Genomic DNA, 24323 nt, shown 5'->3' on the forward strand with positions numbered 1-24323 from the left:
CAGCTAAAGTGAAAGGTTAAAAATAATTAGGAAATTATAGTTATAACGTAACATTAATCCAACGGCTATAGCGGTCCAACAATAATGTTAATCCGACTGCTAACTAATGCTGAAAAAAATAAAAAATAATATATATATATATATATATATATATATACACAGGGGTAAAATGATTGTCCTGACTAAAACGAATAAAATTATTTTTTCTTGGACTAAAATAAAGACAAAAATGCTAATATTATAGTCAACTAAAAATGGACCAAACAAAAACTGGATGAGGTTGATTAACTATGATTAAAAACTAACAAGCGTGATTGAAACTGGACTAAAATTGAGACTAAATTTTAAAATGGTGGATAAAATTAACACTACCGTGAACCCTAACGTACGCATTTTTTTTTTATAACACGAACGGTTGTTTTTGTCAAAATCCAAGACAATCAAAGGTGAAAAATGATGTGAAAATGATTTAAAGTCGTCAATGCACCAAATGTTTATTTCCGTAAACACATCAAAGATCCTAATCAAAACAGTGAAGCCTTCCACGCACCAACTTCGATTTAAACGTCCACATATGCGCCAATACTTCTTATAGCCGTTGACACCGAATTTTAATGAACCTACTAATGTGTCATCGAAGACAATCTTTTGACTTTGCGAGAAGGTGAGTAGTCTGGAAAGCAAACAAAGGAGAGGTGTGCCAACAGCAATTCAAACCTGCAACCTTGTCGCCGCTAAAAGTCAACCTTGCCAAGCGTTTATCAAGAGCGCCTCCCAAGTGATTTCAGCGCCGTCACCGAGACTCTCCACCTCTTGAGAATCCATTTAGCCTCCAGACGGGCGACTTCCGTGCCCTGACGGCCCCCGAGAATGATGTCCAATTGCTTTCCTGCCGTCTTTGCAGGCGTCCGAGAGTTTTCACGTTTGTTCAGTTCCCGCGTTTCACTGCCACTCGTCCGTCCGTCAGCGCTAAATCACAGACTTCCCGCTGAGAAAAGAGCCGGCAGCATCTTTTCCGCCTGCCCACTCACTCAATCAATCCCCCTTCGACGCACTCCCACCCTCGGGGGGAAGGGGGGGGGGGGGTGTCACTACGTGGCGATTGACGCGCCCTCACTGTAATTTACTGTTGGGGTGCGTGACGTGCGAGGCCTAATTTGCCCGTTGGCACACGCGTTAACACTGCAGCAGCTCTGCCAACGTCCATCAAAGAAACGCAATAGAAACAACAATTAATTGGAAATGTTAGATTTGTCAGGAATGGCTGCTTTAAAACACATGGGGAGTGTTAAAAAAAAAAATCTGTTGCTTGAAGGGACAACGATGCTATTCGTTAAACAGTCTGTGGCATTTTTGAATTGTGTTAGCATTAAGCTAGCTGACTCTGTGGTTTGGTTGACGATACGTGTAACTCTCTTTGTTTTTTGTGGCATGAAACAGCTTGAAGCCTCTTTTTTTTTTTTTTAAGAGTTGGTCGCTCGTATCTCGGAAAACGAGTACGTTGGTGTCGCTCATATCTCAAGTCGCCTGTGTATTTTGTTAGCCATTTTGTTAGCACTTCATTAGCGACATAGGAACACAAAATTGTGAATGAAGTTCTCTTGCATTTGCAGGCTTCCTGTTTCTTTTCAGGCAAAGGTTGTTGTTTTTAAATACTTGTTGGTTTGTTTTTACTTGACAGACATGCCTGCCTGTAAAATTTGAGTTGCTAAGTTACGATTAGTTGACAGACTGTTCTGCCCCATGTGCTAAGATGAAAAAGTCAAGCGTTTTGCAATTTACTATTGACTACCCGTCTACTATACTGTACATAGTTCAAAATTAGCTAACATTTGGAAAATAATCTCCAGAACAAGATCCTCTTGGAAAAATGGCCACTTCCAACCAAAATGGCCGACTTCCTGTGTTTTTTAGCATGGGTTCTTGAGACTTAAAAAATAAAATAAAAAAGGGATACTTGACTCATTTTCAGCAGTTAAAAGTAAATATTTTGTCCAGAAGGAATTTGATAACTTCATTATTTTTCATGTACGATTAATACCTTTAAAAACACAATTTTCTACTTGCTGTTCGACTGAAGATGACATCGCTTGTGCTAAGGAAGTAGCTAACGACCAATCATGGCTCACCTGTTTTTCTGGGGTCAGCACAGGTGATGTCATCTTTCAGTCGACAGCAAGTGGGGAAAAAAATTGTTTTTAAAGGTATTAATTGGACAAGTTACTATGACCACGTTAATTATAGACAAAATATTAACTTCCTACTGCTGAAAATGTCTCAAATGAGTCAAGTCAGACATGTCTACGCAATTTCTGTTTCACTTAGCACATGTCTTCGGGGCTGAATCTTCAAAGATGAGATTGGCGAGCTTTATGAAGAGTCATCAAACTTTGCCGCCATGCTCGGCCCCCTCACAGTGAAAAAAAGAGAAAATAAATAATTTAGCATTGCCATTCTGTCGAGTACGCATGCGTCAAATTTACTAGGTTGAGACTTGTTTTTGTGGGTCTAGTCATGATAGAAGATGATTTCATATTATTTTTTGCCCATTTGGAAGGGAAATGGTTCGAATGGCGACGTAGAGAAACACGCTAATTGGTCTGTGTGAATTGTTTTTCTAATGCTCATATTCCGCTTCCACCGGCTAATAGCACATTTCACAGTATGTGTTTCTCTCTTCCGCACACAATTGTCCTCATGAAATTGAACTTTGAATAACATATTTTTAGTCCTTTTATAAACTTTAAAGATGACTCATAACAAGGCACAATCAATGAAGTGCGCACACCCTGTAGCGATAATGGCGATTTTTCACCGGAGCGGAAACTAGAATTTTGATGAGGATGATGATGATGATGAAGGTGTGGATGGTATGGAGAAATAGCACACACAGAAATGCACAGTGACTAATGTTTATCAATAGGCTCTGACAGAAGGCGCTAAACCTATGGCCCGTGGGCCGTACACGGCCCGCCATGCTGATCTAAATATTAAAGTCAGCAAACAAAACCTTGAAAAAGCCCTCTTTAAAGATTCTTGGAAATGGTCAAAATGGCCCCCCAAAAAATGTCGGCTTCAAACCAAAATGGAAGCCTTTTCGTGCAAATTCGGGGATATGTTTTTGAGACTTTTTTTTTTTGTGTGTCTTTTGATGGTAGACATGCCTACCAAAATAAATATTGAAAGCAGCTTTGAGGGCAGACTTTAAAAAAAAAAAAAATCATATGCATTACAATGGTTCAACAACATGAACATTTAAATTTCCATTGTAGTGTCTGCCATCCGTCTGGTACAAATTTGGTATCTCTACCAAAATAGTTCTACCAAATTTCATGTTCATGTATGAAACTAGTTTATTTTCCAAATTTTAGATTTTTTTGGGGGGGGTGCAAATTGTCAAAATGTGCTGCCAAGCTCTGCCTACAGGCTGCGACAAAAACTCAAATGTTTCACAATATAATGTTTTTTCCATTCGTGTTGTTTACATCATTCAAATTCGACAAAATCTCTAAAGAGTTCCTCTTTTAAAGAAATTGCTGTTTTAAACCCGAATGGCAGACTTCCCGTGCATTTTCTGGCATTGGTGCGAGAGACGTTTTTGAGCTTCTCCTCATGTTAGGCATGTCCACCAAATTTCATGTTACCAAGTTAAACGAGGGCTGAATTTTCAAAATAGTAGGTTCCCAAATTTTGCTGCCATGCTCTCAAACAAAAACGTTGATGTTTCATAATAAGTCTTCTTCAGTAGGCCTAATCATGCTTCAAATTTGGTTGCAATCAGACAAAATCTTAGTTCCTTTGGACAGAAGATTTGAAAATGCCAAAAATGACCAAAAAATGGCTGCCTCGAAACCAAAAGTGCACGTGTTCTTGAGACTTTTTTTGTGGGTTTCCTCCACCAAATTTCACGTCTCTATGTTAAACCTGCTTCCGGGGCTGAATTTTAAAATAATAGTTGTCAACAAACTTCGCCGCCATGCTCCGCCCACAAGCTCGAACAAAAACTCAAATTTTTCACAAAATAATATGAGTCTCTACGGTACGGTAGCAATCTGCCAAAATCTCAACGACATGTTCCTTTTGTGAAAGATCCCCCGAAAATGACCCCCCCAAAAAAAGATGCCTAAAACCAAAACGGTGTGTTTTGGAGACTTTTTTTTTTGTCATAAGAAACATTCCTACCAAATTCATGTGAGATCTTCTTCAAGGGCTGAATTCTCAAAACATTCCATTGGCTCCACTCAGTCCATCTTTTGTGATCGTACCAAATAAACCCAAGTGAAACCTCAGAAAAAAATGCTACCCGAAGCCCACAAATGCTCATAATGCATAATAATAAACAAGTCGCTTGGCCCGATAGGGAATGCGGTTCCTCCTGCCTTCTTCTCAATCGTGTATGACAGTCGTGTACCCACACGGGAATCTAATCGATCATAACTTGACTGTATACAGTACGGCCCTGCTGCCTCTGTCTGTTGCGTAACAGCCTAATCCCGAGAGCGTGTTTATTCCGAGCCGAGCCCAAACCGTCTTCTCTTCTCATCGTGTCCCATTTGCTTACGTTCTTCATTCTTATAAAGCAAGTTGGACGCGTCGTTTCCCTTCCGTCGCATCGCCACCTCTAATTGTTACGCGGGGCAACCTCAGAACAACAATGACAGATAATTAATTGCATGTCATGTTCTACAGTATCTCCCACAGTTCTGCACACTTTGTAAAGACAAAAGGGCAGCAAAAAAAAAAAAGGTGGGGGGGTGCAGTTCATCAGTGGACCTACAGTACACAATGAGCCCACTGTGTGCACAAATGAAAATGATGGGAGGGGTGCACGCACCCAGAGCTGGCTGACATCCACAACACAACAAATAATTATTTTAAAGAAAGAAAATGAATAAAACAGAAAGAAAAAATATTTGAAAAATGAGGGTTTAATTTTTTTTTTAATTCATATATTTTATATATATATTTATTCATTCCTTCAATTATGTATTAAATATTAGACATCCACGAAATGGTGGGTCGCTTCAATGCAAAAATCGTCAAATTAAGTAAATACATAAATTAATTAATTTAAAATATTTAAAATGGCAGGTAAGTATAATAGGTAAAATAATAAATAAATAAAATAAGAAATATACATAAGCGAGAATTAATTATTGGTGACATCCACAAAGATGATGATGATGTTAATAATAATAATAATGAAAAAGAAAAGAAAATTTAAAAACAAAAAACAAATAAGTAATATAAAAACTCATTAAAAAATTAATAATGTAAATACAAAATTAAAAATAAGTACAAATATCTGATGAATATTTAATTCTGGGTCACTTCCACATTGCAAAAATTGTATTTAAAAAAGTAATACGTGAAATAAAATATATAAAAAAAATACTGATAGATAAAATAAAAATGATAATAATAAATTAAAACAAGTACAAATAAAATAATGCAAAAATTGTAAGAAAAAATATGTTGAAAAACTACAAAATAATTAATCAAATAAAAATGAATGTGAGAAAACAAAGTATGCTAATTTTTTTTTAAATCAATACAGTAAATTAAAAGAAATACATATAAATAATCACATTCAAATTAAAATAAATTTAAAAGATGCACACGTAAGGTTGGGTGACTTTCATGATGCAAAAATATTCAAATATATGCAGAAATAGATACAAAATTAAAACATTGAAATTAAAGCTCGTAAGGAGACAAGGAGTCGTAAGGAGACTCCTACAAAGCAAAAAAAAAAAAAAGTGTAATAAACTAAAATGAACCAACTATATTTAAAAATGTATGTTTAGGTAAACAAAAGCATACAGTATGGCTGTAAATGATGGCGCGTATAAGAAACACATGATTGATTGCAAATCCAATCAATAATCAAACCACAGCTGCTGTCTCACCAGCAGTAAGTTGCCTCCTCACATTTTGCAAAGTGCAAAAATGAGCCATCTCACCTTTTTGGGGGGGGCGGGGGCTTTAAAACTGCACGTGTCCGCCACACGTCTCTACATGAAGAAAAGCAAAAAGCCAACGGTACGAGTCCGGCTGGCTGCACATGCGTGCGTCATGCAGGCCGAAGATGCGCTCAGCCCGCCGCTCTGAGCGCGAGTGGCGGGCTGACAGCGGCGCGTGGACCCTTTTTGAAGCTGTGACGTAGGCAGCCTGGCGAGGAGGAGGGGGGGGTGATGGGTGGGCTAAGCTGGCTAACGGGGGGGGGGGGGGTGATACCCTCATCAAGCTGTTAGAATGTGCGCACACACCCATAATGATAATACAGGTCACAGCTGGTGTGAGTATTTTTTTTATGTATGCTCTGCAAGCACGCCACGTGGCGGTAATCCGGTGTGACCACAAAAAACAAAATGAGGGCAATTCTCTGAGAGATGGATGACTGCCGAGCTGGATGAATTGTATGTGCGGAGCTAATTAACATGCACGCTTGGATGACAACATGTCAGCGGTGTTCGTAGCGCACGGTTGATCGCAGAAATGCGAGCGATCGTGCTCGCATTTCTGCGAGAAATGCCGACACTCGCTTTCATCCGTCGCTGCCACACGAAGGGAACAAAATGAGATGGCTTTAGTCAAGAAATGTCGGGAAATCTCATGAAATTATAACACGCAGCCGTGTATAACTCATTCACTGCCATTGACGGCTATAAACGTCAAAAATTCATTTGAACTATTTCTATTAGTTAAAAAAAAGAAATTCCCCATTTATGTTAACAAGAGTATGAAAACCTAGGAAAAAAATCTTTATCGTACATTTAGAACAGATATAAAATTTGTGATTAACCGTGAGTTAACTAGTGAAGTCATGCAATTAATTACAAATAAAAATTGTAATCGCCTGACGAGATGATTATTAAAATTTAGGGACGTCAGGCGATATATATATTTTTTTTGCGTAATTAATCGTATGACTTCAATAGTTAACTCACGATTAACCACAAATTTTATATCTGTTCTGAATGTGCAATAAAAAAAATCTAGGTTTTCATACTCTTGTTAACAAAAGTAGGGATTTTTTTTTTAAACTAATAGAAAAATGAAAATGAATTTTGACGTTTATAACCTTCAGTGGCAGCGAATGAGTTAAGAAGCATTTTTACGTTTAATGGTTGTAACTTTACAAAAATAACGAGCTTATGTTTCTAGGCAAGCAATTGATCCATTCCATTTTTCTTGAAACTTTATTTCTCTCATAACTTGACGAGCTTTGCTAAAAGCTAAATCGTCTTTGACTTTGACATCCTAACACCGGACGCATGAAGATTATAGGAGATCGTTAAGTGTACATTGCCTCTTTGCGGCCACTTTGCTTCTCATCGTTTCAAGTCGGGAAGCGTGGCAATCTCCGAGCAATCAGGTTGGTGCTAACATATTAATTACCGCTGTTATGATTTCCGTTTCCTTGTGAAGCCCGTCAGAGTTGAGTGGCTCTCAACGCATTTTTTTCCCTCAAAGGTGACTTCAAATACGAGGACGGAGATTCATTATTTCCAAGGTCGATGGAAATGATCCGGTAGATCGAGTTAGCGTAGCGACGAGAGGACACCGGCCCTGAGAGGAAAGGCACATTTTGGATTCAGAGACCTTGTGTCCAAAAGCAGCTACTGAGTGGGTAAAGGGACAACCGCCGCAGCTTCATCTCTTCAGACTCCCAAATCTAATCTTCAACACAATCTGATAATTAACCCAACCTTGGGTAAAAGTAGCCCAAAGTAGGTGGGTTAGGAATTGTTTTGTTTTTTACTGTGTGTCTACTATAAAAAGTCTAATAATGATGGCTTATCCGCAATATCAAATGGCTTTAATCCCATACATACTTACATTTGCAAATGTTCATTAATATGTTCTGTCCCATTTTTTAAAAATAAACAAATAAATGAAATGAAATACATAGGTTGACTGTACACTCTAAAAAACGTCGAATAAATTTTTTTTCCAAATTGGGTCAAAAAGAGACAAATGAAAAAGCCACAAAACGATTACCCAAAAAGTTGGGTCGGCCCCTTTTTGACACAAATTGGGTTATTTTTGATCCGACTGTTTTTTGTTTTTTAGTGTCAAAAAGGGACCAGCCCACTTTTTGAGTTTACTTGACCCAACTTTCTGAGGATTATTTAGTACAAAACGGCCCAATTTTGGGGGTTATTTTGAGCAAAACAACCCAACAAGTTGAATCAAATCGACCAAAAATAGTGGGTCGGCCCCCATTTGACTCAAATTGCGTTATTTTTGATCCGACTGTTTTTAGAGTGTATCTGGGTTATTTTGGACCTAATTGAATGCAGCGCCTCCGCAAGGCTTCTGAAGAGCATCTGTTGGACCGAATTACCATCAGTGTTTTTTGAACGGACTGCAAATGAAACGAGATGGCATGCATACTTTGTTGTGGAGATGAAACCCGTGCAGTGTGAAAGGGGGCACAAAAAACGAATGACTCCTACTCAGACTTCATGCTGGCTTTCAACTTCGTTTGTGCACTGGATTAATGGTTGTCTCGCGCGCGGCTCATCTTTTAATCTGTATTCTTGTTGCCCGCGTTCACTTTTCCGCTCTTTTGCTTTTTTATTTGAAAGCGCTGACGACTGCACTTTTGGTCCCCCAATTTCTTCTTTGTTGGCCTCATTTTGCTTGATTTAAAATTCAAGAAACAGTCATTATTTTTCTATTTCCTAATAAAAGAACTTCTCTTCTATGACATCCAATCAGCTTCTAGCATGTCGTACACCTGTCATTGGCTGGCTGCCATTCACCTTCCTTGCCTATCTTTGAGGTCCTTTTGTGTTGACCATTCAGATCCAGCCAGCGAAGGTCGGGTGAGGAGCCCATTGGTTGGCAGGAAAAAGGGGCAATGGCTGCCACAGGTATGAAAATTGACGAATGGAGAAGGAAAGCAAGGAGACGATTGGCCTTGAAGTGTCTTGTGAGAGGGGGAGGTATCATTAATTTACAAACGTCAGACTGTGAATATGGCGGAGTTCACGGTACGTAACCTTTTGCTAGCTATACACTGAAGGAGATGCCCCGAGCATCGCCCGACCTCTGCGCGCCGCTGCGTGTCTGGAAGGAAAAGCATCCCAAACAAGCCGAGCGCGGTGCTCATTAGGACACTTTGGTGCGGTCGAAACTCACTTTAATCAGCGGCTCGCACTTGTGGGCTCGTCGTCATGGCGATGTAACCTTCTTGTTTCTCGTGTTGTCTACAAAATCTCATTAAAAGATCCACCTGAAGAGGTTTAAGATGGTTAAGTTTCTCACATTGTTAAAAAAAAAAGGGGGATTATGATGCTTTTCATTAGCAAAAACAAGTCAAATTGTTTCTTTCATCCTATTTCTCTTTTGTTGTTGTTGTTGTTGTTGACTTAACCACAAGACACAAGAACTTAAAACCATTCAGAAACACACAGACAAAAGGCCAAAAAGGCAAAACACATTTGTAAAGTTAATCCCTTAATTCAGAGTTGGTTGGTTGGTTGGTTGGAATTGGCGAGACTGTTAACAGTCAGTCACTAGTTAGCTAGTTGATGCATGTTTACTTGCAGTCAGTCGGTTGGTTGGTTGGTTGGTTGGTTGGTCAGATGAGTCAAGGTTGTTGGTTCGTTGGTTGGATGGATAATTCTTAACAGATAGGTGAATAGTCAGTCAGTCAGTTGATTACCTTGTTGGTTCAGGATCAGTTGGTTGCTTAGACAAGCCTATTCAGAGTCTACCAGGTTAGTTAGTTAGTTCAATTGGTTGTGGTTTGTTAGTTAGTTAGTTAGTTAGTTCAATTTGTTATGTTATGTTAGTTAGTTAGTTAGTTTGTTAGTTTGTTAGTTAGTTCAATTTGTTGATCTGTTGTGTTAGTAAGTAGACAAGACTATTAACAGAAAATTGGTTGGTCAGTCAGTCACTTAGTTAGTTGGTCCAGTGGCAATGGCTACTTAGTTAATCGGTCAGTCAGTCAGTTGGATGGTTTGCTGGTTGGTTGAATGGTCAGCTGGTTCAGGGTTAGTTGGTTGGATGAACAACACTGTTAACAGTTTGTGAGTCAGTTGACCGGTTGGTCTGTTAGTTAGAGGGTTGGTTTGACAGACAAGCCCATTAACAGTTAGTTGGCTGGTTGATAGTTAACAGTCTCAACAGTTCAAAGAAAAATAGAGACACTAATAAAGTTCATTCTTTACATGCTCGTTAAGCAGAATGTGCCATCATTTGGCGTAATGACGTTTTTGAGCGACTTCTGAGGCAGATTTTTCCCAGAATGTTGGCTGTGTAGCGTTATCTGGGGTACTGAAAGCGCGGTCCTACACTAAGAACAAGAGCACCCGAACAACCACAGACGACGAAACGTTCCAAAGATGGCCAACAGGGAATCTCAACAAAGGCGGCCATGAGACCCCAGGGGACTCTCGCAAGGAAGCATGACAGGTTTACAAGACGGATGCTGCACGACTCGTCCACTTTACTGACTTTGCTCAGCTCACCAGGGCTCCCCCACATCAGCGACTTGGCAGACGTGAGATGCAGGCTGATGCCGTTATTATACCAGCACAAAGGGTTTCGCTTTTCTGATGTTGTCCTAAGACTTGTTCTGACAGTCAGTTGCGAAATTACACTTGGCACAGCTTTTAAGCTGCCAACATCGTCATTGAAGCAAATTATTAAAATCATTTTTAACGCGCCAACAAGGGAGGTTTCAATGCTAAATTTCAATGACACTTATTACATGAGTGGAATGGTTGCATTGAGAAGGCACTCACTGTCGGCTTTTGTAACATTTTCAACGAGTAAAATCTTTTTTTTTTATTAATCATTTTTCGGTGCGATGAGACATCTCTGGAAAAAGTTTCAAGCTTGGAAATGTAATATTACTCTGTGTGTGGTCAAGTTAAAAACACTCTAAGTTATAATGTAGTTAGTTAGTTAGTTAGTTAGTTAGTTAGTTAGTATACAATATTATTAGTAACCATATTAAAACAATGATATGATTGATGCGACTTATTTATGGGTGTTTTGCTCCACCCTTGTGCTCCCTTGCAGGCAGCCGTCGGCGACTTTGCGGCGTGGTGCAATAAAGCCATCCGACCTAAAACACAAAACCCCACTGGGGACGGATGACAAGAGGATGACTGCCACCCCCACAGAGGAAGAAACGCATGTGCCCGCCGTCTCTATGGAAACATCACAGCTCTGTTGCCTCACCATGCGTGCCCGTGTGTGTGCGTGCGTGCGTGCGTGCGTGCGTGCGTGCGTGCGTGCGTGCGTGCGTGTGTGTGTGTGTGTGTGTGTGTGTGTGTGTGTGTGTGTGTGTGTGTTGGCTTTGTGAGGCAAAATTGGAAAGGTTTTTGTCACAATGGTTCGAAAGCCGAGCTAACGGGTTAGAATAGCAACCTCCTGGTCCAGGCGTTCTCGTTAGGGATGCTATAAATCACCCAAAGAGACGTCATGGTGAGGCATTCCTTCGTACCAACTTATTTCTATAGAAATCTATTCATAAAGTGCTTCTCATTCAAAAAAAATGCACAGAATGCTGTCCAAGGTTGAAATAAACCCCGTTCTTCTACTTGTCCACATACACACAAGTTAAAAATAATAAAATGGTGACCTGTGGTGTATTGCTGGGTACAAAGGATCCATGGGAGGAAACAAGATCTCAAGGTCCCGTTTGCAGCAGGTGCAGATCACAGAGCGCGGCCGCAGGACACCGACTCACATGATGCGGGACCGTGGCCACGGATAATCACAGCTCTCAGTGGAAAAGGGCTCCCCCTCCCAGGAAAAGACAACAGATCAATACCTTAAAAAAGTAGACAACGACAAAAGGAACTCAAATTCTAATGACTTTAAAAAATAAATAACAGCGCTAAATGTATATTTAACAGCATAGAAATAGTAAAACAATTAACCGAAACCTTGTACCTCCAAAACAGTCACTTTTCAGGAGACCCCAAAACGGAATGTGTGGAATGAATTTTATTTTTATTTTTTGGGTGAAATTTACCAAATTGTGATTAGGAGGTTTTATATCTAGAAATTCATAGGTACCGTGGAGATCAGGGGCATCCGGCCATTATCGTCATCATTCCCAAACGGCCAATTCATTCCAGGCCAAAATTGTCGGCGAGACCATTGAGACACTTAAGAACCTTAAAATGGACCCTGAAAGACAAGGAAATGTAGTGATTATAAAATTGGTGCAATGTGCTGCAGCCTTCTGCTTTCATCAGGACATGAGCTGCTCAATTCGGTTCTAATTGAATACCTGAAATGCTCTTGTGGGGAAGAGCAGAAAGCAGGACGTGACATTAGCATAATCAATCCAACTGGTTATAAAAGCATGCATTAGCGTCTTCTCCGTCCATGTTGGCCCTGAGGAGAAAATAGCGCCGACCGACTCTGGCAATGTTCTCTTAGGAGATAAAAACATATTTCTTTATTTTTTTTCATTGTGGAATGAGCACAGAGTTGAAAATAACGGCGAGCGGATAAGGTCGAATTCACTTTCCGGGCCCTCCAACCAATGACTAAAACTTCAATTTTGTCCTGGTTGAGATGGGGAAAGTCTAAAATCCAGTTTTGTTGTCATTACCCTCACATTTTATGTGGGATTATATCCCGATTTTCATTATTTTCTCTTTGCCTCTGTAAAGCGCCGTCGATTTGTCTTGTCTATTGCCTGATCAATAACTCGTAGTGTTAGACAATGTTTATTAGACGTTCTGCCTAGCAACAAGCAGCCGAGCACAAACGTGACAAGTATTGGAAAAAAAAAATCTAAATTCTCTATATTCTGATAGATAAGAGAATGCTTGTCAAATATATTTGTCAGCAGTTTGTCTCTGGAGACCATGTGGGTCGGATGCTAATGCAAGTGACTGATGCTAGCTCCCACGCGCGCGGACTCTGGGCGATTTTTCAAAGCGGCAAGGGGATGGATGGGGGGGGGGAAATAGTCTTCACTCTTCACTGCCTCTGCTAAGCTTTTTGTTTTCAGTTGGCAGAGAAATGAGACACATGGCAAAGAGGAAGTTGCAGCTACTGCAGGGATTAAGTGAAGAAGAAGTGGGGGGGGGGGGGTCGGATTAGTAATTCCATGCAACTCTTGCATACTCTTAATATCAGTGCGCTGTCCTGTTGCCACACACATTAAAAAAAATAACTTCACGATGGACAGATTATACTTTGGATGTTTTTTTTTCATAGTTTGTAGAATGGACGACGGACGCATGGGAAAATAAACATCGACAGATGGATTGAACAAAAGAAACCAAATACAAACTTGCAGCTCAAGGTTACTGTGGGGGAAAACAACCGGGGGACATGGAAACGGGTAGAAATCCACGCACACAATCGCACAACACGACTCAATGACGGTACGTTGAGGAGGCAACGGACAAAAAAGAGAGGAAGATGACGCCTCACAGTTACGTGAAAACCAACTAACACCGGCAGTAAACGTGGCCTTGGTAGACGACCACGTGAATTTATGCAATTGGTTGCGTAAATTTCAGTTATTTTTGGTTCGTAAAGAAATGTAAAGCGCAAAAAAAATTCAATAATTAAAAACATTGAAAAAATATGTAAAAGAAAAACAAGGGTTTAAGCAATAGCAAACATTTATAAAAATGTAAGCATTAAAAATAGATTTTTTTTTTTAAAAGAACAATATATAGAAATAACGGGAAAAAAACATGCAAATTATAGTGGCTAAAAATGTAAAACTGCATTAAAGCTGCTTAATGCAGGCAATGGAATTTCAAATCGCTACTGCCACCTGTTGATGAAAAATGAAACTGCACTCTACTTTATTATTAAGTGAACTCCCCCCCCAAAAAAGCAACAAAAAGCCAAAATGTGTGCCATTAATCCTTGTATTTTTCTCTGAACTAAAACCCAGTATGTGCTCCACGGATATTTGGAGTCGACTTTGCTGAGGGGTGCAGACTCAAAATGCACAGCAGTCCTTAGCAAAAAAAAAAACTGTGACAGATGCTGATTGGCTGAGACGTGGCGACGGCGTTCAGGCCGATACTTTGTGACATGTCAGCCTCTCCTTCACCTGACGGCCGTTTGCCTGCCCGGAGGGGAGAAGCGGGTGAGGAGGCCGAGCCTTCATCAGCATGGCAAATTTTTGTGCTTCTACCTGCTCAGAATGCAGATGACGGCAAGTCCGGCGCATCTCCTGACACACTTCATTCCACTCATGTTTTTTTTTCTTCTGGCAAATATGCTAAACTAGCTGGTTGACGTATTTCAGTAGGGTGTGTACACTTATACTATGTTGTTTGTCGCAGACAAAATCCCCGCATTCTCCCTCCGCATTCGGATTCAGCTAACTCTATTTTTGAAAGATTTTGAAATAAAGCCGGCTCTCCTCGTAGATTGGCAGGTGACGTCGACTCTCAGGTGTTGAGATTGCCGCAGCGCTCAAACATCAAGAGGCCAAAAGTAGGTTTTTTTTTGCTAGAAAAGTCAGAAGGACTTGCGACTTGCTCTCTATTTTTACAAGTGTCAAATCACGGGGAGAAAAGTGGAGAGGCGGCGAAAAGGCCGTCTGTGGAATGCTTTGCTGTCATCCTGTACAGTATGAGCGGTCCTTAGATAGATTATTCAGTATTAGCATCAATATCTGTGTCCTCACGAGAGAGTGTGCCAAATTTAAACAAGCTTGTTGTAGTAGTATGTGTGAGAGCATTTTCACTAGAATGTATGAGACCATTTTCAGTACTGTGTTGAAAGCATTTCAGTTGTGTGTATGAGACCATTTTCACTAGTACTGTATGTATGAGAACATTTTCATATGAGAGCATTTTAGTTGTGCATATGAGTGTTTTCACTAGTGTGAATGAACAGAGAGTGTTTGATTGCGTGTATGAGAACATTTTCAGTAGCATTTTTTAGACTGTTTAATTTTTGCGTAAGAGCATTTCAGTTGTGGTATGACAGCATTAAAAAAAAGAAAGTCATAATTAAGTGAATGGGAGTCGATTTCACGTGTGTGTATGAGAGTGTTTCGTTGTTTGTATGAGAGCATTTTCAGTAAGTGTATGGGAGCATTTCAGTTGTGGTATGACAGCATTGAGTGATAATTAAGTGAATGAGAGCGATTTCACTAGTGTGTATGAGAGTGTTTCATTGTATGTATGAGAGTGCTTTAACAAATGTGCGTGATAGCATTTTCACTGGTGCATGAGAGTGTTTTCACAAGGTCCCATGAGAACATTTGCTGTAGTTTGTATGAGAGTATTTCATTGTGTATATGAGAACATTTTCAGTAGGTGTAAGAGTGTTTCAGTTGTGTGTATGAGTGCTTAATGTGTATGAGAGTGTTTTCACAAGTGCGCATGAGAACATTTCCATTAGTGTGAATGTGTTGTGCATGATCACCTTTTAGTTGTTTTAATGAGAGAAAAAAAAAAAGTCAGTAGTATTAATTTGAGCATTTGAGTGGTAAGTGTGAGAGCTAATCCTGCCCAACAGGCCCTTCTAGTTCCGATGCATGCAAGCGCGAGAGGCATTCAGTGATGTGATTCGAGTCTTGCATAAATTACTGAAATCCCACTATGTGGTTATTTTTGATTGTTCAAACCTTTCGTTGTTGAAGGTTGGATATTTTATACGACATTGATGATGAAATGTATTAGCATACATTGGCTCACATATTGTTCATATTCAAATTGGCATTTTTTGTCATACATCTGGGGAGGAACTCCTATATGCCCCCCCCCCCCCACCAGTAGCACTGATGAAAAATGGTGGCCCCCTACATCATTTCAATTGCCCATAATTTATTATTCATGTCCAATTGCCACATATTGTGCTGCTCGCACGCCTCAAGTCGTAAACATGTATATAAAGTATATGGATTTTCTTTCTGTTTTATTATTCCATATTGCTGCCATAAGATAAGATTCTCCCATTGCGAGATTAAATCAAGGCTTACTTCACCGCATCCTGTTGCGTTTGGCATTCTAATAAGCGCGCACGTGTTGACCAGCTGTAAATGACCCGTAGCTAATGCTGAGGCCCAGGTGAATTTTTTATTACGGATTCCTGGCAGGTGGCGAGACCTTTTGATATGGAAATGCCGTCAAAATGAAAAGCACAAGCCAGAAGGCCAATTAAAATGAAGCGCGATGCTTCTTCAAAAATCTTCACGCTCAAGATACAAGAAAGCGCACCAAGATTTGACGCTATAAAGACAAAAGTGTCGGTCAAACTGATGCGTAGATGGATTAAGACGCCAAAGAAGCGAGCGGGGAACCGCTAAAGTGGGAAATAGGTTCCTGTTTTCTCAGTTTGGTCATGTGACGTTCGCATTTGCATTCATTTTCACTCGGCAACAAATGACAAAATGTGGGTTTTTTTTGGCGTTCCCCTTGACCGATTTCTTTCTTTATTTAGTTATATAATCCATCCTACATTTTTAAATAATTGTCTACGAGATTTAAATATTAACACTCGCATATCATGTTAGTTAACAGAAAAATCTAATCTATCCATCTTCATGTTTTATTGCCTTCTGATGATGTCGTAGGGACAACATCTTTCCTGTTTGTTTACCGTGTTTGCTACATGCTAAGGGCGCTAATACAGCCGCCGAACTCTGTGACATCTTCTCCATTACAGAGAAAAAGAGACCATTTGAAGGCACGTGTCCAAACGGGGAACAAGTCCAATCAGTCGCAAAAACAAAACGCTTGAAATTCTATAAGACCAGCCATTACAGAGACCGCTAACATTACACTGGAATAGATTTTGATATATGTGATCCCAGACGCTTAATGGGCGCAAAATTGAAAGAGGCAGCCGTTTGGCGCCTGTTCCATTTGGGTCGAGGGAGGCGGTCACGCGCTTACATCGAGTGCACCGCTTTAAAGGTCCTTCTTAAAAGGAGCCCATTTGGACTTTTTCGAGGGTCGTTACGCCGGATTGAATGCAGAATTTCAAATGTCGCAAATGTGTATGTCGTGTATTTACCAAGCATTTCATCATCCGAGAAACCAATTCTTCTCCTTTTCTCGACGCTCTTTTGGTGCTGGAGGGGGGGAGCAGTGGCGGCTGGTCCTCAAAAAAAAAAAAAATTGTAGTAAATATTCCGAAGTACATTTTTAAATGAGAAAATAAAATCATCACCCATTGACTATCACTAAATGTTTGACATGCGCATTAGATCTAGATATTGAATAGATAGGAACAAGGTCGGGCGCGACAGTCCTGTAAATAAATAGACAAGACAGACAGCTAGCTAGCTAGCTAGCAAGCCAGCTAGCAAGCCAGCCAGATAGCTAGGTTGAGCGCGACAGTCCTGTAAATAAATAGACAGACAGACAACTAGCTAGCTAGATAGACAGATAGACAGCTAGCAAGCCCGATATAGATAGACAGACAGCTAGTTAGCCATATATAGATAGACAGCTAGCTAGCCAAACAGCCAGACAGCTAGGTTGGGCGCGACAGTCCTGTAAATAAATAGACAGACAGACAGCTAGTTAGCCAGATATAGATAGACAGCTAGCGAGATAGATAGCCAGACAAATAGCTAGCTAGCCAGGCAGCTAGCTATCCAGATATAAATAGCTAGCTAGATAAATGTCTTGTCATCAGATGAGTGGAGCATGAAGCTAAGTGATCGGCTTGCAAGCTATTAATTTCGCGTTGTACAGACACAAAGTTAGCAAACTCTTTGAAGGAGCTTCCATGCGGGACACTGTGGCATTTGCTGCACGTGTATTTGGACAAACTGTAGTATATATATTTCACCTTATATCACATTACATATGGCCACGTATTGTGCCGGAAGGAAAACGCGGTGCTCATCTGGGTCCAACCATCGATCTTGAAATGCGCCCAGTCGTGCTCACTCGCAGTCATGTCTGCAAATGGTAGAAACGGAACATGTAGGCGACTATGCAAAAGCAATTATTAGCCACCAAGAGGCTGAATGCGGGAAATCTTTACCTTGCCAAATGCGCCAATTGTCCACAACTCGCTCCAAAAGGCAGCAGCTTTTTCCGTTTTATTTGCCATTAAAAGCAAACTTAGTAATGCTTGTAAGATGTTCAATTAGTTTCGTTCAACATGTGTTCTATGCTTCGGACAACTGAGACAGACACACTACACACTCAGACCCGTAGACGGGAACGTGCAACCCAGGCCCAAACGGAAACAAAGCTGATGTGTGAAAACCAGGAAGTCGAAAGTCCCGCCTCCTCCGTGGCATATACCTCATACAAGTGTGGGGGGGGGGGAGAAGTTGACCGCTATTTTTCTTTTTGATTACCTGCGTGAAGACTAGGCACATTAGCAAATTGCTGCCCCCTACTGGTTAAATGTGAGAAGGCATAATCACTCCCTTCCAAATTCATGTTTAATGGACTGGATTTTCGCTCTTCGCGGGCCGTCCGTGTGTGTGTGTGTGTGTGTGTGCGTGTGCGTGTTTGTTTTCGCGGGCGCGCGCTTGCGCATACGACACGCTCCAGAAGCCAGGTCATGGTTTTGGCATGAAATATCCGCTCTGACGTCAGCGTGTGAAATTGCCTAAACTCGTTTGCTTATTAAGCGGAATGCTCCCGATTGCGCGGCCAGATGAGATGAGGTCACATTTACTGCTACCAAGCATCCCTTTGTACCTCACTGGCAGGTTTCACTTTTTAATTAGCTGGAAATAAATAGATTGCCAATGATTCGGCACGTCATTTATGACGCAGGGTCACGGTAGTTATTGCTAATTTATATATATTTTTAAGGATATAAATTGAAAAGCTAGAATAGCTCAAACAAACAACACTTTGTGATTTTTAAAATAGTTGTAATTTTTCCAAGAATAAATCCTTAAAGCAAGAGGAGAATCCTAATTTGACTATAACAATGAGAAGGGGAAAAAGTTGCATATTTCTAATTTCAAAAGGAAAAAGTAATCAATAAGAGATTGAAGTAATATTACAAAAACACTTGTAATTTTTCATGAACAAATATATTCCAATAGGGGGAAACAATAATAATTTTAAGGGACAAAAGATGTCACCAGAAAAAAATAAAAACGTTCTAGTAATGAGAGAGCTTTATATTTAGTTTGACCTGAATAAAACGTACTGTTACTATATGATTTTGAGGAACAAAGTCATAATATTCATAGGGAAAAGCTGTACTTACAAGATAAAAAATATTTATAATTTTACCTCAATAAAATACTATTTTAAAATTTCTAAATTTTAAATGACAAGTTGTAATTAGACGAATATCAAATTCTAAAATTACAAGTGGGGAAAAATATAAACAATTATTAACTATGACAATAAAAAAAAAAAGATGCTACATTTTTTTATTTGATGAATTAATTTTTGTCAAAAAATCGAAACATAATACAGTATACCCATTTGTACATATATTGAGAATGTGATTCAAGAATTGGCCTTTCTCCCTTGCAATAGGATGGAATGAACACAAGAGGGAGCTGTGCTTTCATTAATAGCGTACAAAAACATTCAATGGCCAAGAGCACGTCTGTTTAATAACTTTTTATTTTCAATATACATTTCATTTGAAAAATATAATTTCTAAAGTACAGTACTTACTCTAAAATGTCACCAAAAAAAAGTTAATGAAAAGTCAAACCCCAAAAAAATACAGCTTGTGTTTTTATGCCCATTCATAAGTCACAAATTTGTTGATTCTTATTATATTCGTTTTGTCTAAAACAAACAAACAAAAACACACATGTGAACTATAAATATGAAATGTCCTCATATTGTTACTTTGGCTGATGGGCTAACATGTCGTAGAAATGCCCACTCCGCTACTCGGCTCAGTCTGAAACAAAGCAACATTCCAAATGGTTCGGAAATGCATATTTTAAAATAAAAACGTCATTCAGTTCAATTGTGTGTCTAAAGTGTTGCCTAAATGACAGAATACAGGACACATCAAAGCTACTTCAAGGAATTTACAGTGCTTCTTAATGTGAATCAAATTTAGTGTTGGAAACCTTTAGTGTCCTCATGGAGATGTCAATTCTGCTGCTCGAGCGTCGCCCGCATGACAGGACAGTTTCTTTACAGTGCAAAATGCGGGCGGTTTTATGACGAAAACATTTCTCCAGAATTGTTTATCAGCACCCTGAGATGTCAAATTTGTGGTTAAAAGTGCCGCCTGGAGAACAGAACACAGGACACTTTTCTTTAGGGGACCAAAAACAATGTTCAAGAAGCTTTTTGTATTTTTATACATGATATTTGGGGAATTTATCATTACAATTTAGTTGTAAAATATTTTAACATCAGCCTTGAGATTTAAGAGTTCCGGCTAAATCAAAAGAGACTGGACAGTTTCTTTCACGGGGACCAAAGCCAGCGTTCGACTATTTGTTATTATTATTTTTTAGACGTGATTATTTTGGGAGATTTATGACTATAATTAGCCAAGAGATGTCAAATGTGATTGCGAGAGTTCCAGCTAAATCACAGGAGACAAGATCGTTTCTGCATGGACACCAAAGCTGGCGTTCGACTATTTGTTATTATTATTATTTTTAGACGTGATTATTTTAGGTGCTTTATGATTATAAATTAGCCAGGACAGATGTCATATATGTTGCGAGAATGCGACATTTGTGACGTTTTATGACTCAAATTTAGCCCTACGATGTCAAATACTTTCCTCGAGTGTCGCCTGGACAACAGGACACTTTTCTTTTTTTATCAGTGCTAAATACATACCTTAATTTTTAACACCATATTTGTTGAGTATTTTGGAGTCTGTTTTCAGACCTCATGCTAAGCTAACGAGTGCATTGTCATAAAAGCTCATTTATTTCCATATCGATTTGGGGGGATTCTCTTAATACATTTTTTTTTTAAAATATTCTTGTTTTAAGAGTACTTTGAATAAAAATCAAGAAATTTAAAAGGCTAATATAAGTTAAAAGGTCAGTCCCGGTTTGTCATCGACTCCGTAATAGGATATGAATAATGGACCTTATAAGCCACTTGCAAGGTTTTACACGCGATATCGCTCATATCTGACAAAATCAGACGTACGAAAAAGTTACCAACACACACCAAAAAACAATCATTAAAAAAAGAAATTAAATAAATGTTTCGATTTAAATTAGTAAGAAAAACAAATCAAAAACTGCTTCTTGTTCATTGTTAAGTAACCATTAATAACTATTTATAATCACACAAGCACACCTTTTCCGTCTATAATACAGCAAATCCCCGCGATCAATCGACACTTGTTCATCTGAAACAAGAGGTAGACTATAAAAATGTACATTTCCTGCTACAGGAAAATGTTATCATAATATATAAGAGATTTCTTTCTTTTTTCTTTTCTCTTTTTTACATATTTTAATATATAAAAGTATAGACGGATGATAGATATAAAACAAAAGCAGGGAGGGAACTCCATGCGCGGTAAGACAGAGCTGCAGTTGCATAGAAGAAGTAGTAGAGTTAGCTTGCTTGTTCTGATTTGTAGTAGAAGAAGATAGAGGGGGTGGGAGGGGTCTCGGCGGCTCTGGACGCGTCCCCCCCCCCCCCATACACACACACACACACACACACACACACACCCCGGGCGTGGCGAATGGGCGGACCTACAGAGATGTCTCGGATCCTCGGCTCCGCCAGTAGAATGGGTTGCCGTCGTCCGGGTCCATGTCTATTCTAATCTGAGGCACCGGCTTCAGCGGACTCATCTCGGGGCTGGAACACAACAACGCCGCAAAAATGATTGTCGAGTGGGAAAATTTCCAGCGCTGAAGCTAGCTTAGTCTTACTAGCGCTGCTATTTTATTGAAGCTGTTTGAAGGCCTGCGGGGAGGTCACTTGAGCACAAAGCAATTTCTCTTTAGTAGATTGGGATTAGGTTTTGGGGGGGTTGTAATGTCATCACAGTATTACATCATCACGCTCTGGCCGGCATTTCGGACAAAATGGACACGTGCCAGAGCTCTGCGAGCAGGAAATGATTTTTTTTTTTTTTTTTTTTGCAGAGTCAGCAGCTGTGTGTATGTTAAAAAGACATCTTGTCAGACGTGTTTGTTGACGCCACGGATGTCCCGTGAGTGCAGCTGCCTTTCACGCTGTAATCCTGGTGTGCTCGTCCTGAAAGGGTTTTGGGACCACGTGTGTCGAAGTGTGTGTGCTTGTATACGTGCGCTTAAATACAGGAAAATCCGTATGATTTCGACGACAATTTTTTCATAGTTTGGCTGGCGACTTATACTTAGGTGCGACTATTAATTGAAAAATTCTAAATATTTGACTATTTTATTGTTGTCTATATTATTTATGGTATTTTTGGTCTAGTTAAACCATTAAGTACACGTAAATATTTTAATATTAATATCATTTAAAGGAGAAGTCAATAATGCGTTATATGTGACCTCACTATCAATATTACATTTGTGGAATAGGAGTTATGCACACTGATCTGAATATATGACTGGATAGCCGATAGCCCGTACACGCCCGTGCAAGCCGTTGAAGCGACAGGGCGGCCATCTTGCTCCTCCCATCTCGCGAGCAGACTACTGTATAAAGTATACGGTATACGAACAGATTAGACATATACAGCTCGTAGTATAAGTTAGTATAGGGTCGGGGGGGGGGGGGGGGGGGTGTTTGTGGCGGGTTGGTCACTTTTTTTTTTAACAAGTTACAAATAAATAAATAAGAGGACGGTATGTGCTGCTTTGAAGATCCCCTTTTTCTTTTATCGCTTAGTTCCTTAGACCCCAAATTGAGATTTGGCAGAGGCATCTTTTGTTGAATTACAGTTATAATTCTTTAATAAAAAATATAATAATATATATCCTGTAAACATCGTTAAGCATATTATTTATACATGTATTTAAGGCAAGTTGTAAAAAAAGTCCTCTTGTTTCTGTTTAACTAATTTAAAACACTATAAATCATGCTGTTTCTACTAAGTACTGTCTCGAATGTTCTCCAATTTCGATACTGTGAATGTATAGGATCGTATGCCGAGAAACGTTTCTTGGGAGGAGCAATATGGCGGCCTCGCGACTTCAAAAGTCTTAGCCCATCAGCTATCCAGTCATATATTCAAAATGCAGCCGTTTTTCTCCATCTCAGGGGGCGGCCATTTTGCCACTTGCTGTTGACTGAAGATGACATCACAGTTGTTCAGGGCTCAGGCCACGACCAATCACAGCTCACCTGTTTTCTGAAGCTGAGCTGTGATTGGTTGTTACCCAAGACCTGAGCAAAATTTATGTCATTTTCACTCTTCAGCAAGTGGCAAAATGGTCGCCTTATGATATTGAGAAAACACAATGTTAACATAAATAGTGTATTTAGACTAGCGGGCTGCATAGAACATATTTTTGTCAAGAATTTTTGGGGGGGTTGACTTCCAATTTAATTATGATTAGCATTTTTTTTGCTTTTTTCCCCCCCGTGTACTGTAAACTGTGCCAGATTCATAACAGTGTATTACACTACATGCTGCATATAAGACAATATCATGTTTGTGCGTCTCACCTGGACAAGCAGTTGGCCTGGTAGTAGCGAAGCTGCTCAGCACGAAGTGTGTCGCTCGAGGAACGAAGCTGACTTCTCTTCTGCCGAGGAGACACATGACCAGACGTTAAATTCATATTTACATAACATTTCATGTTTGTGCTATGCTTAGCCGTTTGTTAGCCATTACAAACTTCTCGGACATTGTTGTTAAAAAACAAAGAAACAACAAAAACGAAATAGTATTTATTTATTTTTTTACACAGAAAATAAACATACATGTAATGTCAGAAAAAGTGCACTACATCAAAGGACCACTGTAAACAAACAAAAGTGTGTTAGTACATTCAAGAGAAACCGGAATCACATGCAGATATTACAGCAAAAAAAAGAGACACAAAAGACAAGGTTACAAAAAAGAAAAAGAAAAGAACATCTGTTAGTGTCAAACAGTGCAAAATCCAGATGCCCGACATCATGTGGTGCCACACAAAGAAAGAGGAAGAAGATGAAGATGATGAAGAAAGCGGTTTGCATGCGCCGCCACCCGGCCGTCTACTCACTGTCTGAGGCCTGACCACCTAAGAAGGGTTCCTGCTCCATCATGTCCATGGGAATTTTAATGCTGGGAACATTCTCATTGTAAGGATAGTCAGACTGTTGGAGAGACCACACACACACACACACACACACAAAGTCCTCAAGATCTGATCTTCACCCCCAAAACCTGACAGCCAAGTCGGAGGGAACTCGTCACATGCACGTGTCCTTTTGTGATCATGGCATGGCCTGGACTTTCCACCAAGAATGTTCCTAAAACGATTCTGATCAACG

The 24323-nt window shown here is 39.7% G+C and overlaps 2 protein-coding genes across 8 annotated transcripts in view; both read right to left on the minus strand.

Moving 5' to 3' along the window:
• The window catches only part of npffr2a (neuropeptide FF receptor 2a), a 32827-nt gene extending 14651 nt beyond the window's left edge, over positions 1–18176 (minus strand). The window contains exons 1-5 of one of the 2 annotated variants that reach the window (XM_086076839.1): positions 17962–18176; positions 17764–17876; positions 16981–17067; positions 12046–12159; positions 11606–11797 (exon numbers count right to left, since the gene is read on the minus strand). In XM_086076839.1, the coding sequence (XP_085932965.1) occupies positions 11606–11637 (32 nt within the window). In that variant the 5' untranslated portion in view covers positions 11638–11797; positions 12046–12159; positions 16981–17067; positions 17764–17876; positions 17962–18176. Of the gene's footprint in view, positions 1–5963; positions 6100–11605; positions 11798–12045; positions 12160–16980; positions 17068–17763; positions 17877–17961 lie in introns of those variants that run through there. The other variant, XM_086076840.1, reaches the window with a different exon arrangement.
• Positions 18177–20686: 2510 nt separating this feature from the next.
• The window catches only part of slc4a4a (solute carrier family 4 member 4a), a 44067-nt gene continuing 40430 nt past the window's right edge, over positions 20687–24323 (minus strand). For 3 of the 6 annotated variants that reach the window (XM_086077221.1, XM_086077224.1, XM_086077225.1), the window contains 3 exons: positions 24053–24146; positions 23511–23590; positions 20687–21707 (listed from right to left, as the gene is read on the minus strand). In XM_086077221.1, coding sequence (XP_085933347.1) covers positions 23547–23590; positions 24053–24146 — 138 coding nt within the window. In that variant the 3' untranslated portion in view covers positions 20687–21707; positions 23511–23546. The remainder of the gene's footprint in view (positions 21708–23510; positions 23591–24052; positions 24147–24323) is intronic. The other 3 variants (XM_086077220.1, XM_086077222.1, XM_086077223.1) reach the window with 1 other exon arrangement.

This window comes from Leptonotus elevatus, chromosome 5, assembly GCF_054856555.1.
Source record: "Leptonotus elevatus isolate MCC_2025b chromosome 5, RoL_Lele_1.0, whole genome shotgun sequence".
Lineage (NCBI taxonomy): Eukaryota > Metazoa > Chordata > Actinopteri > Syngnathiformes > Syngnathidae > Leptonotus > Leptonotus elevatus.